We start from the raw sequence: 13,693 nt of genomic DNA, 5'->3' as shown, positions 1-13,693 counted from the left end.
AATAGCTGCTCACCAATCGTTGTAAATGTGAAAGGACAAAATAGAAGTGGAATTAAAGGCCTCGAAGTTCTTCTAAAGGCGAGTATTCATTTCTTTATCGACAAAATCGAGTTCTAGTTTCGTAGTTTGTTGTTGTTTGTCATTTCGCAATCCTTTTAAAGCCATTACGGTAAGCTGCACCGGTTTTTAACTTTAATTTGGGTAGCAACTGCTTTTTTATCGGCCACTTTTTTGCCAAAACAAAACACTAGTTGACATCATTCAAGAAAATGAGATTCTTTAATTAAAAGAGTCAAAATAATTCTCGCAATATTGTGCCGTACGTCTGAGAATTACTATCCTACGAACACAATTTCTTTCAAAACATTCATCGGGAAGCCGAATCGATAAGCGTATAAAAGTGTTAAGCTTATGTTTTGTCAATAATAATGCTTTGGCTCGATTTTACATTTATGCTATATTTACTACTTCAATTTCTTTTATTAATAGAGTGAATTCGTGTAACCCGTTTTTTATATGCTAATGTGCTGTGTAATATTCTAATGAGCTGTACAGGAAAACAGAAAATTACGGACAAATCATCAAGCTTTCACCAACATGTAAAAACCGAAAAAACTATTCTCCCAGAGGAGACAGAGGACTAAGGAGAAAATCCGAAACAGATAACAGGACTTAATATTTGTCATGCCTTCATTTGTTTGGCGATTTTCGATAAACATTTTATATTCAAAATCGCGTTAAGAAAACAAAAATTAAACTTGACTGTAACACAATTCTGTGCGCGCAATTCGCTTTGGGGAGCTTAAGCAAACCACGATGGCAATCAACTTTTGTTTCGCAAACAAAAGGTTTAATGAGAAGGAAAATAGCTGTGCACGTGTTCTTGGCAAATTTGTTTGCCGTCTTCTGATAAACAACAAGGAGAAGAAATTAAATATTCTGTGTGTTTTGAGCCAGACCGATAATCTTTTATTTTTTTGGTTTCAAACTAAATGTCCGCTTTATTTCGATTTAGGTTTATAAAGTGTTCAAAGAAGGAGGAAAGTGTTTCCTCAGGAAACACTTCCTGTTTATTTTCTGGAAAACAATTAAACTGATTGCTTTGAGGTTTTCTGATCACTCGTGTATTGTTTTATTGTACACAAACATTAGAATATTTTGCGGCTCATTAGCATTTAAAAAATCTCGATGATTTGGTAAGTGCAGAATGCAATATGGAACAATTGAAAGTATGATGTTTTATATATGTTCGTGTTTATTTGCTTTACTTTACTTTCGGAAAAACTGTTCACAGGCTACTTGTATTCTTTCCTAGGTGTTCCTTACGTTAATCTTTGCAAACGTAACACGACACTTTCGTTCGTTTGTAACAAAATACTTTTGTTTTCCTTGAAAATGCCGTAACATGAAACTCTTGTTTTTTGTTTGTTTTACGGCGACATCGATGACATTTGTTTAATTTAATTAAGTTACGGTTTAAACTGCACGAAAGACGATTCTCAAAACTAAAGAACAAATCTAATCAAAAAACATCTTTTTCGAAAGGGTTTTTAAAACGCAGTACAGCTAGGATATTTGTTTCCTGGTTATCAGGTGTTCACGCCGAAAATCCCGGTGCAAGTTTTTGCATACCTAATTACGATTTACGAAAGCGCTGTGAACACGTCACACGCTCACTCAAGCATGAAGCCGAGAAGCACGTAGTGTGAAGATTTCTTTCAAGAAATGTCGGAACCGTCACGAAAGCATGTTCAAACACTAAAGCGGCAGAGGTTTTACAAAATAAAACGGAGGTTAGTTCAACCGATGGAGAACAAATAAAAGGAAAGGAAGTGACGGATGTAACATGATATTGTTGTTTTTTTCTCGCAGATCGCTGTGATGCCTTTTAAGTCTAATTAAATTAACGCCACGGATTCTACAGGAATTCAACCGCATTGAAAAGCACACCACGTTAGGCTTTAATACAAAATTTCTAAACACGTCACTGTTATTTTAATTTTCGATAGCTTGAATTTCAGTTTGTTATTGAAACAGCAAACGAGATACTTTTGTTTTTGTCAAAAACATGTAACATACTTTTGTTTTTGTCAAAAACGGATGTAACATGATGTTTATGGTAACGTGATTTATTTTCTGCAAAGAAGGCGACATTGATTATAACACAGATGTTATCAGGTTATCAATTAATTATGAGATGCTAGATCACCTTTTCTAAGAAAACAGCATTGCCATATCAAGAAATATTTCACATGATCTGCTATGACGCCTTACTGTCTAATTCAATTAATTTGTGGTTTTAACTTGGGGCCACGGAGTCTACACGAATCCTTCTGCAGAAGAAAAACGCAATGTTCGTGATGAAGACTGATCTGCGCATGCGTTTAGCACAAAGTATTTTTTCCAGAAAGAATTGTACCACAAGGAGAGCATAGTGCTTTCTGAAACAAATATATACCTTGAGTTCTTCAATTGTAAGTATCGTAATGGACTCCCCGATTTACCAAGGGCACACGGTCAGGTGCTCTCCATCCCCTCCCCCCTTTACAGAAATAATTAATTAATTGATATTAATTAATTAATTGGTGATTAAAAGTTTACACCGCGTTAGCGGTTTAGTGGCTTAGTGGTTTAGTGGTTTAGTGGTTTAGTGGTTTAGGGGTTTAGCAAACGCCAACCCACCAAACCATCACAATAGTGCATTCTGCACTAAAAACGGGTTACACGAATTCACTCTATTGAATCTCTTCAGTGTCAATTTAATATGCTAAACCTTTCTGTTAGTTCGGTTCATTTAAGCGAGGCTATTTTATTCCGAATTAAATAACAAACAGGCAGCATTTTACAGACCTTTACACTCTTGCTAATCCGTCGATCGACACAACATTGAAATGACGCGCGCATACAAACAAAGATTTTGTGACAAAATCTTCCTAGGTCTCTTTTAAAAACAAATAAAGTAGGAAAAAAAATAAAAACGTTATTCACCAGCCTTGGTCGGTCCGTATTGGGAAAAACTGTGCCCTCGGTCTTGGAACCGCCCTCGGCCTGCGGCCTCGGGCGGTATCCAAGACCTCGGGCACAGTTTTTCCCAATACGGACCTCCCGGCTGGTGAATAACCTATATATCAGTTATGGCACATCCACCTTATACATAGGAACTTGCATTCTTTTTACACTGCTTATTTTGGATGTCAGTCACAAGCACACAAGAATAATTGGAAAAACTTTAAAGGTAAACAATATTTTGTGTCTGATATAAAGCTTTTGCTGTCTGGTGACATTGAAATGAACCCTGGTCCTGCAGAAAATACCATTCATAGTAAATCAATCTGTTTTTTCCCTCAAGACAATGACATGTTATTAACAACAAGATTATATACACATGGACTAAGGCCACTAGATGTTGGTGGTGGTGGTAATTGCTTTTTTCGAGCTGTTGCGCACCAATTATTTGGTGATCCCAATTTTCATTTGACTATCAGACCTCTAGGAGTTTAATATTTAAGGGAACATCTAGAACGATTTATTGAAAGCAATACTGAGAATTCCTGGTTAGAATATCTTACAAATATGTCACAACAAGGTACATGGTGTGATAATCTCATCATTCAAGCTCTTGCAGACAAACTTAATATTAGAATTCATATTACAGAATCCAATCCACTTTTTGCAGAAAACAACTTTGTACCGATGCCAATAGTCGATGACACAGTTATGGTTATGTCTGAAACTAACTCTACTCTATCAAAAGAGAACAACTCAAAGAGGAAGCACAATGAATATATGAGAGAATATAGGAAAAAAGAAAAACTGATGCAGACAAAGAGAAAACTAATGCATATATGATAAACTATAGAAAAACTAGACCAGATGAACTCAGACAAAATTACAATGCGTACATGAGAGAATATAAAGGTGCTAAACCCTCTGAGGATATGATATCAAAGATTCACAGAATTGTGAACAATGGACCAGTTTATGTATGTAGCTGCTGTGACAAATTATGGTATAAGCATAGTGTGTCTTCTGCTGCTAAACTAAGAGAAAGAAGTCCAGATATACTTGACAATATTGAATGGGTGTGTAAGACATGTAATAGTTATTTATCTAAGAATAAAGTTCCACCTTGTGCTGTAGTCAATGGCATGCAATTTTTAAACAGTGTTTTTAAAAATGGCCATTACAACTTTTTCCTAAAAAAGTACGGCAGTAAAAAATACAACTGAAAAGTTTGTTGTCTTCCTACTCAACGACCATTTGCGGTAGGAATAAAAGGAAATTTTGCCAAAGGCAGGAGTGTATGCTCTTTATGATGGCGTTGTCAGTTTCTTCTCATTTCAATTACTTTTGGCGAGGATGGATTTAATTTCTTTAGACGAAAGGAGTGGGCCTGGGAAAAAGTTTGGGGGCCACCCCAGCGGATTCCCCGTGGTCCGTATTGTGGGGTCACGACAAGAGAATTTTCAAAATGGCGACTATGGCGACAAGAAAAGGGAATCTAATGGAGTGATGTTGAGTTATAGAGGACAGTTTTGTCGATGTTTTTCCTTCTTGACGCGATCAAAACGAGTCCCCAAACGTAGGGTACACCTCCTTTATTAGTATTCCCGATAAAGAAGAATATGGAATGAGTAGAAACGTGCGAAAACGTGGGTAACAGAAACTTACAGGGACCTGAGGTGAGCGTTTCTCATTGAACAATGATTTTGTTAGACTGGTTAAAGCTTATGTCTTCGACGTTTATCATGATTATCAACTTAGCTTACTGGAATTAAAGCAGGGCAAGGCGTAAAAAAATAGATAGTGAGAACGAGGCGATAGTATTAAATGGCAGTCATTTCGTCGAGGCATGCAACTGTTATTTATGTTCGTCATCTGAATTTTAAGCTACTGTTTGTCAAATTAATAAGAATCGCATCCTTTCATTATTTATACCTGAGGAAATGTTCCTCAAAATATTGACCAAGTGGCCATTCTAGGCCGCAAAGAAAAATTACGTCAGGATAATTTGATGTGATACCTTTGAAATTGGAAGAAGCATTTCAGCTCAGTGTGATCTCTTTTTTTAAGTTAGACTAGAGACTACTTGCAGTCAACCTGGTAGCTAATCTAGACTTCAATAAAACAGTGCTACTAACGTTTTGGAATGCCTCTTTGGGCATGTTTAATAAATGAGACCATTTCTTAACGTAACATTTGTTCTTCCCATGATGTTTTATTGTATTGGTAAACATCGATTTACGTTTCCTTTGCATTTTGTGGTCTACAGGCAATTTTTGGGACTAATAGAATGCCTAATGTTTTGACAGGACATTCTGGATTACTGCTCAGTGAGTTGAACTATGGATTGTAACAAGTTCAGGTAGTTGTTGATCTCTTAGTTTTACACATAGTTATGTGACAGTCAATTCTAGCAATTCCATTCCTTTTCTCTACACACATTCATAACCTGAGGCACTTAAGATCTGCTTTTTGACCAGACATTTGTCTACTTTATAAAAACTCTGTTTGACGTTTTTTAAGGCCTGTATTTTCAGTTGTTGGATGACCTTCAGTAGCATTTTAAAGTAGCAATGTAAAAATTCGTGAGACCTTAAACTTAAGCAAGCAAGAAAACCCTAATCCTGATTTTAAGGCTAACCAGAGTACTATGTAGGCTAACCGGAATCTAAGTAGGCTAACTGGAATGGCTTCCATGGCTCGCATGTTTCATGACACATAACTGTCATACAAGCAAGAAATACCTAACTTCAACTAATAGCATAACCTCAAGCCACCTCAGCTAACTATACTCAGGCTAACTGGAGTACTTAATCAATGATAAATGGAAAAATAAATTTCCTTGTGTTGCCTGGAGTACTGCTTAGGCTAACCAGGGAGCTTTTTAGGCTAACCAATGTGCTATTTATATATAGTGGAATGGCTCTCATGACTTGTTGGCTCGCACTTTGTCAAGACCCAACATTTTTTTAACTCATATTGAAATTAGCCAAGTAGTAGCTGTAAATTTGATTTAAATAAACTCCAGCTTAGTTTTTGTTGGCAACTTGCTCTGCAAGAATACCAAACATAGATATCTGTAACGTAATGTTTTGAAATGAACAGATTACAAAAATTCGGCTTTAGGGTCCAAAAAATTTTTAAAGATTATTAAAATAATCTGACATTTTTCTGCAATAATTAATGAAAGGAAGGGTGCAAAGAAAATCGATTTCTTCCTTGCCTGACCCAGGTAGACTGGGCAAGGTGAAACCATTATAAGCTTACCCAAAGTACCATGTTTCTTTCGAAACAACTACAACAAAAAATAAAAATCCATAAATGTCATTTGGCTATCTAGCAAGTGGAAAAAAATATTGGATCCACTAACCCAACATAAAAGCAGCCAGTTTTTTTCACACACTGAAAAAGGCCATTTAATTTTGATATACAGTCTGCATGCTGGAAAATAGCAATTTCATCAAAAAATAGTTTTTTGTTTGTTTTGTTTCTATTTGCAGGTGACTTGAAGACTTTGCAAGAGCATTCCTGTTAGTCAAAATGAACACAAAAATACACACTGTGTCAATGTAATAAAATTGTCACATGATTGATTCCCACATGTTGCCAGTTTAAACCTGAATATACTTTAGTGACATCTATGGCTTTTTATATAATATGAACATCCCAGAACCCAATAAGGCTTCATGTAAATACTGACACTTAATTACATGTAAGTTTTAGAACCATTCTGAGGTTCATGACAGAAAATTTTTGTTTTAATAAAAACATGTAAAAATAATAAAAAAACAGAGAATTTGCATAATTATTATCGTAGACCATAAATGTTACTCCAGGTCACGTTCATGTGTCAAGATTTTTTGCAGCACAGGCTTGGTTCCACAGGGTGTGGTGCCAAAAAATATCCATACCTCCCCCAAGGATGATTCTTTGGTTTGGACCCTCCTACCCCCTGGGATTTCCAGTTTAGCTTCATACTTTCTTTTAAAATTTGTGCTATTGAGACCCCATCCCCCTCGGAATTTTCAATGACCATCCTTGAGGTGGGTATGGATATTTTCTGGAACCGCACAATGTAGGCATTTGCTTATGAAAGTAAGCTCCAGATTGAGCCGATTGATACACACTAATCTATTTTCACATTTATCTGTTTTCTATGGGATATTTAACAATTATTCTTTGAAATCGAGGTGAATAGTGGTAGAATATTCACCGAGCCGCGGAGCGGCGAGGTGAATATTCTGCCGCTATTCACCGAGATTTCAAAGAATAATTGTTTTAGTATATACACACGAAGTGATCTCAACAGCAAGCGATCTCAAAGTTTTCAGAAGGAAACCATTTAAAGTCGATTTAATTGACCTCTCAATTCATGCGTGGAAAACGTACATACAAGCGGCACTAACCGACATGCGCGAAACAGTTTACAGAATCTTCAAACATGGCAAATCTAGTTAATCCACAGGGAACCCAAACGCTGTATTAGTTATTCATAATCTTAAAATAAAAATGTCCTTATTTACCTGCGTTCCTGTGTGTTTTTTTTTTAACCGGTTTTGGGGGCGATTTGAATCAGAGCGAAGGTGGTTTATGTTGCGAATGTTAAACGGTAATCGGTCTGTCGCAATGTCAATACGACGCGCCTCAATTATGTCTCAAGTTTTACTTTAACTGTTATTATTAACTATTAACTCCCCTCGCGGGAGAGAAGAGAGAAGGAGACAAGGGATGAAACTTAAAATTAGGGTAGCTTGAATTCGAGGCGTAATTCTCTTGTTTCTCAACAAAATCTGCCAAAACTTTACAGAGCGGATAAATACAAGTTAAATAATCATGTGAAGTCCGTTTTGTTTGTTTCGACTCCCTATTTCCCGATTAGTTTTGGGTTGCTTTATGATGCGGCTTTTCGTCCGATCTGTGACTACACTTGACTTGACCGGAAGTGATTTTATTGCAGAGTGTATGTTCATCATCAAAGCGGTTCTTTTGTTCTCATGACAGACTCTTTTGTTTTTCGTTGACAGTCGCGTGTGTCACAAATTTTAAACAGGTCTCTTCACGCGGATTACCTGGTCTTTGCGCGAGATAAATTTCACGTTTGTTTGTAAGTGCGGAGTCAGTGTGGATTGCTAAATAAATAAGAGTATTTTCATAGGTCTCCGAAATCTTTCTTTTCTTTGTTATCTGCGTGGATGGAGCGGCGAATGTCGGAAGAAGGAGGAAATGTAACATTGTCGCAAAGAAATTCGGCAAATTTCGAAATGTGCCAAGCAATTTTTCTTTGTCTGCTGTTAGATCGCTAACGAATGTAGTTTTTCCACGGAGTTTAAGTCAGGATAAATAGAAGCGGCATCCGTTTCTAGTATCTTAAAACCGTTAACCCAAAATTCAAAATTTTAATTGAATAATTTGTAACATTGAAAGGAGAAATGTTTATTCACTGCTTATTCACTGATTTACTTTCTATAGTCGCGCCCGGGAGAAAAAGGTAAGCTTACAAAAGCTAAAATATGTTCTACTTTTACACATAAATGTGCTTTTTATCTCGAAAACAGCCGGTGAGCAACGTTGAAATGAAATGAATTTGAACCATGATTTTCGCGTGTCCCGTTAATCGCCGCCAAAGGCTGCTGGCTGTCGGCTCGTGTTTCCTCGCGCATATCCACGCGCGAGACTGGTCACATCAACTGTAGTCACAGATTGTACGACCGCCCGTAGTAAGTTTAACCCCTTGTCTCTCTTCTCTTCTCGTGACCATTCAATTGTAACTCGAAACTCCCCGAGAGGAGAGTTAATAGTTAATGGTGTTAGTAGCTTGAAATAACAATTGAAACTTGAGGCGCGTCGTATTAACATTGCGACAGATCGATTAACGTTTAAAACTCGCAACGTAAACCGCTTTTCGCTCTGATTCAAATCGCTCCCAAAACCGGTAAAAAAACACAGGAACGCAGGTAAATAAGAACATTTTTATTTTAAGATTATGAATAACTATTAAAACGTTTGGGTTCCCTGTGGTTAATCTTCGATAAAATCCTCGTCACAATCTAGCAAAATGGTCCTTTAACACCACTCAAACCTGCAATCTGAATCAAAAACCTGCTTGCAAAACATTTTGACCGTTGAATCAAAGCTTTTGAAGCTCACTTGAATTGAAAATTGAAAGAGCAGTTGGCGAAGGATCCACCTGAAAGTTTGGATTATACTGAATGTGTGCAGAACTGTGGTGAAAACTGGATGTTTTCTTGCACAAAGACGTTTTCCTGAATATTCGTGGAGGATCTTGGTTGAATAACACTTGATGTTGCTGCCGATAAATCTGCGGTATTCATTTCTGCCGATGCCGGGCGAAGAGCGACTTGACGGTAAGCAATTGTTTATCATTTTAGTACTCGAGTTGTGTGGACATTGTGCTGCAAATTGCGAAATATGTAGTCTTCTCTTACTTTGAAAACCATCAGGCCAAATTTCTTAGCCTTTTTTTGTCTTTTCTGGTTCAGCATCTTCTTAGTATTTGCGATTCAGAAACGCCGGCGAAACGCGAGTTTACGCCGGCCATTTTGTTTCAGTTTGGATCATGCATTATTCACTACGTAGGGAGTGAATAATGCTCATTAGCCCGAGATAGCGAACCAATCAGATTGCTTGAAACACCAAGATCACTGAGTGTGTATATACTAAATAATTATATATTGTTTTTACCAGTTTCACTTGTAATAATAATAATAATAATAATAATAATAATAATAATAAAATAATAAACCATTATAACTCGTACATCAATAACTAAAGAAAAGGCTCGTCATTTTATGAGACATGTAAGGTCACCCTCTCACATGAGCGCCAAATCATGTAAAGAAGAGGCATGTGGTGAACCAATCAGACACAGCCATACCGTTTCCACGAGTGCTTCCAGAGCTGTCCACTTAACAGGCAAACGGACACTTCCTAGTTCTAATTTCAGGTTAGCTTCTCGCGTACGTATAAAAGCTGACACCTGTCACGAAAAGGAAATACTTAACAGAATGAAACAAAACAACGACAATTGGAAATAATATTATATCGAAGGTCTACATAGGTCAGCAACACAAGATTTTATATCTGTCATTCAATATGCATGTAAAGGTATTTATTGAAGCCGTATGCAATCTTCTTATTTCAAGTGTTGTAACACCCTCTAAAAAGGAATCAGTCAATAAGCTATTGATGACTACAATTACATCTCGAATTGTGCTAGACTGGCAGACCCTTAAATCAATAATATATTTAATTAATGCGTTGAGCTCGTTCTAACGCGCGTTAATAACATGAGTTGATCCGTTCTTTATGACTTGTAATGGAAAAAAAGTATACCTGCTAGACTGGCTAATATTCACTTCGATATATTTGGTAAAGTGTAGCTCATAACAGTGGCCATCAATAGCTTACCTTTGCCGTTCCACCTTCATGTATAAGAACATTCTTGGCAGTTAGGTCCCTGAAATACCAACCACATAAAAAAATATGCAGGTTTTATTTTTAGTCAAAATATAACAGGCGCGGTTATGGGACTCGGAGGAAGAGCAACTGTTCTTGGCGAATCTTAGTTGATACAAAGAGTTTCCGATATTAGTTATGTGAGTTCAAAAATTGCGCGGGCACTGGCAGAGAATTCTGGGAAAATTATTCTGCCCCATGGGGCAACGAGGATACATCCCACTGCTTAGCATTCTTGGTGATGAACACTGCATTTCAGTCAATTCGAAGAGATGGGACTATGCCCCCAGCTTCTTGATTTTTGGAGTTTCCAAAATGCCTTTCATTAAGTCATAGCCTTTTCATCATCAGCTGCTGGTAAACCGCTGTTCAACAAATATAAATTCATAAAATACTAAAAGGAATAAAATATTACATGTTACTTTTGTTCATTAAAATTCGGAAAACAATCAAATACTTATCACAAAAATTTGTATTCTTTGATTTATATTTCAGTTAATTTTATTTAAGGTTGAGCAGTAAGACACTACCTCTCTGGAACCTCTATTTTCATTCGTCCGCTGTAAACACTACCTCTATTGTTATTCAGGGCTAGGGGCGTTGTTGTCACCTGTTATCTATTGTTTTAAGAACCAAAGAATTAACTCGTTCCGAGAGGTAGTGGGCGACCCAGGTTGAGGTCCTCACCTGTGCACCAAAGTTTTCAACCCTAAATAATGCATACCAGCAGCTACATCCCTGTTGAAGACAAAAACGTGACCAAATAATTTTACCATCGTATTAACATTTAATAAATCGTGAAATATATATGTTGTGGCTAGATTTGGGATTTGGCTTGAAAGTTTTCAAACCGGTCGGATTTTTGTTTCCTTTGTCCAATATAAATAACCATTATATGAAACATAGGAAAATTAAAATCAAACTAGTTTGAAAAACTTCATTCTAAAAACAAACTTAAACTACAATGTACACATTAGTCAGTGCTTGGATAAAAAAAAGACAATGAAAAACTTTTTTCCAAGTTTTTTAAGTACCCTGTGTCATTGACTAATTAGCAAGTACCGTCAATTCTGTCCACGCATGTTTCAAATCGTTTCATTTGAGTCAGCGTACATTTTGCAATCCATATCAAGCAAGAGAACGATACCTCCATACATTTGCCATTTCCAGTGACAATTATTTTAGCATCCATCTATAGACAACAGGCAACCGCCAGGTCATTTCTTAAAAAGACGCCTTAAGCTGCTTTTATGTTATTGTTTTGCCCCAAAAAGAATACAACACAGGGACCCATGCTAATACTTAACACTGGTCTGCTCGATTGCATCCAATGCGCTTGCCATATTTTACAACACCGGTCTGGCACATAGGGGCCAACTAGAAAACCTAACGGTTCATTTGGCCTTCCATTCTAAACTTAAAAATATATTATATATATAAAATGTATGTAACTGTAAACGTGAAAAAGTTTGTAATTTTATACAGTTTTCTGTAAAAAAAAGTTGTGAGGAAGTTATGTTACGTTGTAATTATGTTATGCTTGTTCGGATTCAATGCGCTAGCCACATGTATACAGTAGAACCCCGGTAACTCGAACTCTAAAGGGAAACGAAAAACAGTTCGAGTTAGCGGGGTTTCGAGTTATCGGGGTCGATTGAATATTTAATTTTCCAAGTTAATAATTGATAGTTTACTGATATTTCAGCACTTCAGTAACTCAGAAACTCTAACACGATCACAAATTCTTATGATACGAGTAGAAAATGGCTGTCAAATACGTGTTCTGTTCGTTGCTCTAATCAATGGGCATAAGTGGCGAGTTGCACTGGAACCGAAATTCGAGTTATCGGGGTAAATTTGACCCAAATTTTGATCAAGAGAAACGAAATCTAGTTCGAGTTAGCGGGGTTTTCGAGTTATCCGTGTTCGATTTAACCGAGTAAAAATGACTAAAAAGTGAGGTCAAATTCAAGGGAAATGGAAGTTTGTTCGAGTTAGCGGGGTTGTTCGAGTTATCCGAGTTCGAGTTACCGAGGTTCTACTGCATATTTAAATTCACAACTTGTTTCTCTTAATTTGTACTTAATTTGTACATATATGAAGTGATTTCAGATTTTTGTGAATTTATTTTTTCCTGCCAGTTTTTAGTGTCCCCAATTAGTGCCAAGTTGTACTAGAAAGATTACTGCTTACTATTACACCGCGCTAAATAGAACGAGGAAATGGAAGTAATCTATGAAATAACCTAAAATACCATACCCTAACTACTTTTAAGTCTACAATAATAATGTCTTCTTACCTAGCAAATCGTAAAAGATCATTTTGACCAATTTCGGCTCGGCCTTTCTTTTTTAAGTAGTCGTTTAATCTTCCCTAAACATAGAGTCACACAAAGGTTTCGGAGTGAGCTTATATAACCAATGAAATAGTTTACTGCAGCAAACGTTCTTAAAGGAGAAGGTCACTCCAGAAATCGTATTTTTTTAATATTTAAATTACCAATAAAAAGTTTAAAAATGGTTAGCTACTCGCCGAAGTTTCAGCTTCTGAAGTGCATGTTATCCTAATGAAATTCGTCTTCAAAGAAGCCCGAAATTCGGCATCACGAGCCGCCATTTTGAAATGAAACTTCTTTAAAGACTAATTTCATTAGGATAACATACACTTCAGAAGCTGAAACTTCGGCGAGTAGCTAACCTTTATGCGAACTTTGTATTGGTGAAAACAAAAAAATGCGATTTCTGGAGTGACCTTCTCCTTTAAGCGATGACGTACATCAATATGACGTCATACTTAATGATGGCAAGCGATGAGCAATATTACGATTACTCAGTGAACCGAAGAGTTGTAGGAACGAGGTACACGAATGGATAATGTGATATATTCCGTGAGGTATTCTTTGCGATCCGCCACCTTGGTTGTGGCGATACAAGCATACGCGTTAGATGAACACTTTTATCTCTAGAAAGAGCCGACCGACATACAATACAAAGGAACCGGATCCTGGTGGATCTGATCAGCAAAATGCATAACTACGAAAGACTAAAAAAAAACAAAAAGGCTGACAGTACGGTAGGATTGAACTATTATCAAATTCATTTTATCCTATTTATCCACTTTTATCTCTTTTCTTGACGTCAAGGTCTCTCTTAACCGGTTTGGTATAGTTGAGAACCAGATCTCTATACTAAACCTACGGACAAACATCGGTACC

General features: G+C 36.8%; 2 protein-coding genes across 2 annotated transcripts in view; both read right to left on the bottom strand.

Annotated features, from left to right (window-relative positions):
* The window catches only part of LOC144662989 (uncharacterized), a 220,762-nt gene that overhangs the window by 30,802 nt on the left and 176,267 nt on the right, over positions 1 to 13,693 (bottom strand). The window lies entirely within an intron of this gene.
* The window catches only part of LOC144664122 (uncharacterized), a 152,936-nt gene that overhangs the window by 30,802 nt on the left and 108,441 nt on the right, over positions 1 to 13,693 (bottom strand). The window contains exons 21-24 of the mRNA XM_078525249.1: positions 12,779 to 12,852; positions 11,167 to 11,217; positions 10,432 to 10,480; positions 9,899 to 10,000 (exon numbers count right to left, since the gene is read on the bottom strand). Of these exons, the coding sequence (XP_078381375.1) occupies positions 9,899 to 10,000; positions 10,432 to 10,480; positions 11,167 to 11,217; positions 12,779 to 12,852 (276 nt within the window). The remainder of the gene's footprint in view (positions 1 to 9,898; positions 10,001 to 10,431; positions 10,481 to 11,166; positions 11,218 to 12,778; positions 12,853 to 13,693) is intronic.

The sequence above is a fragment of the Oculina patagonica genome, chromosome 8 (genome assembly GCF_052425735.1).
Source record: "Oculina patagonica isolate OP01 chromosome 8, crgOcupat, whole genome shotgun sequence".
NCBI lineage: Eukaryota > Metazoa > Cnidaria > Anthozoa > Scleractinia > Oculinidae > Oculina > Oculina patagonica.
This window is presented reverse-complemented; position numbering and strand designations above follow the sequence as displayed.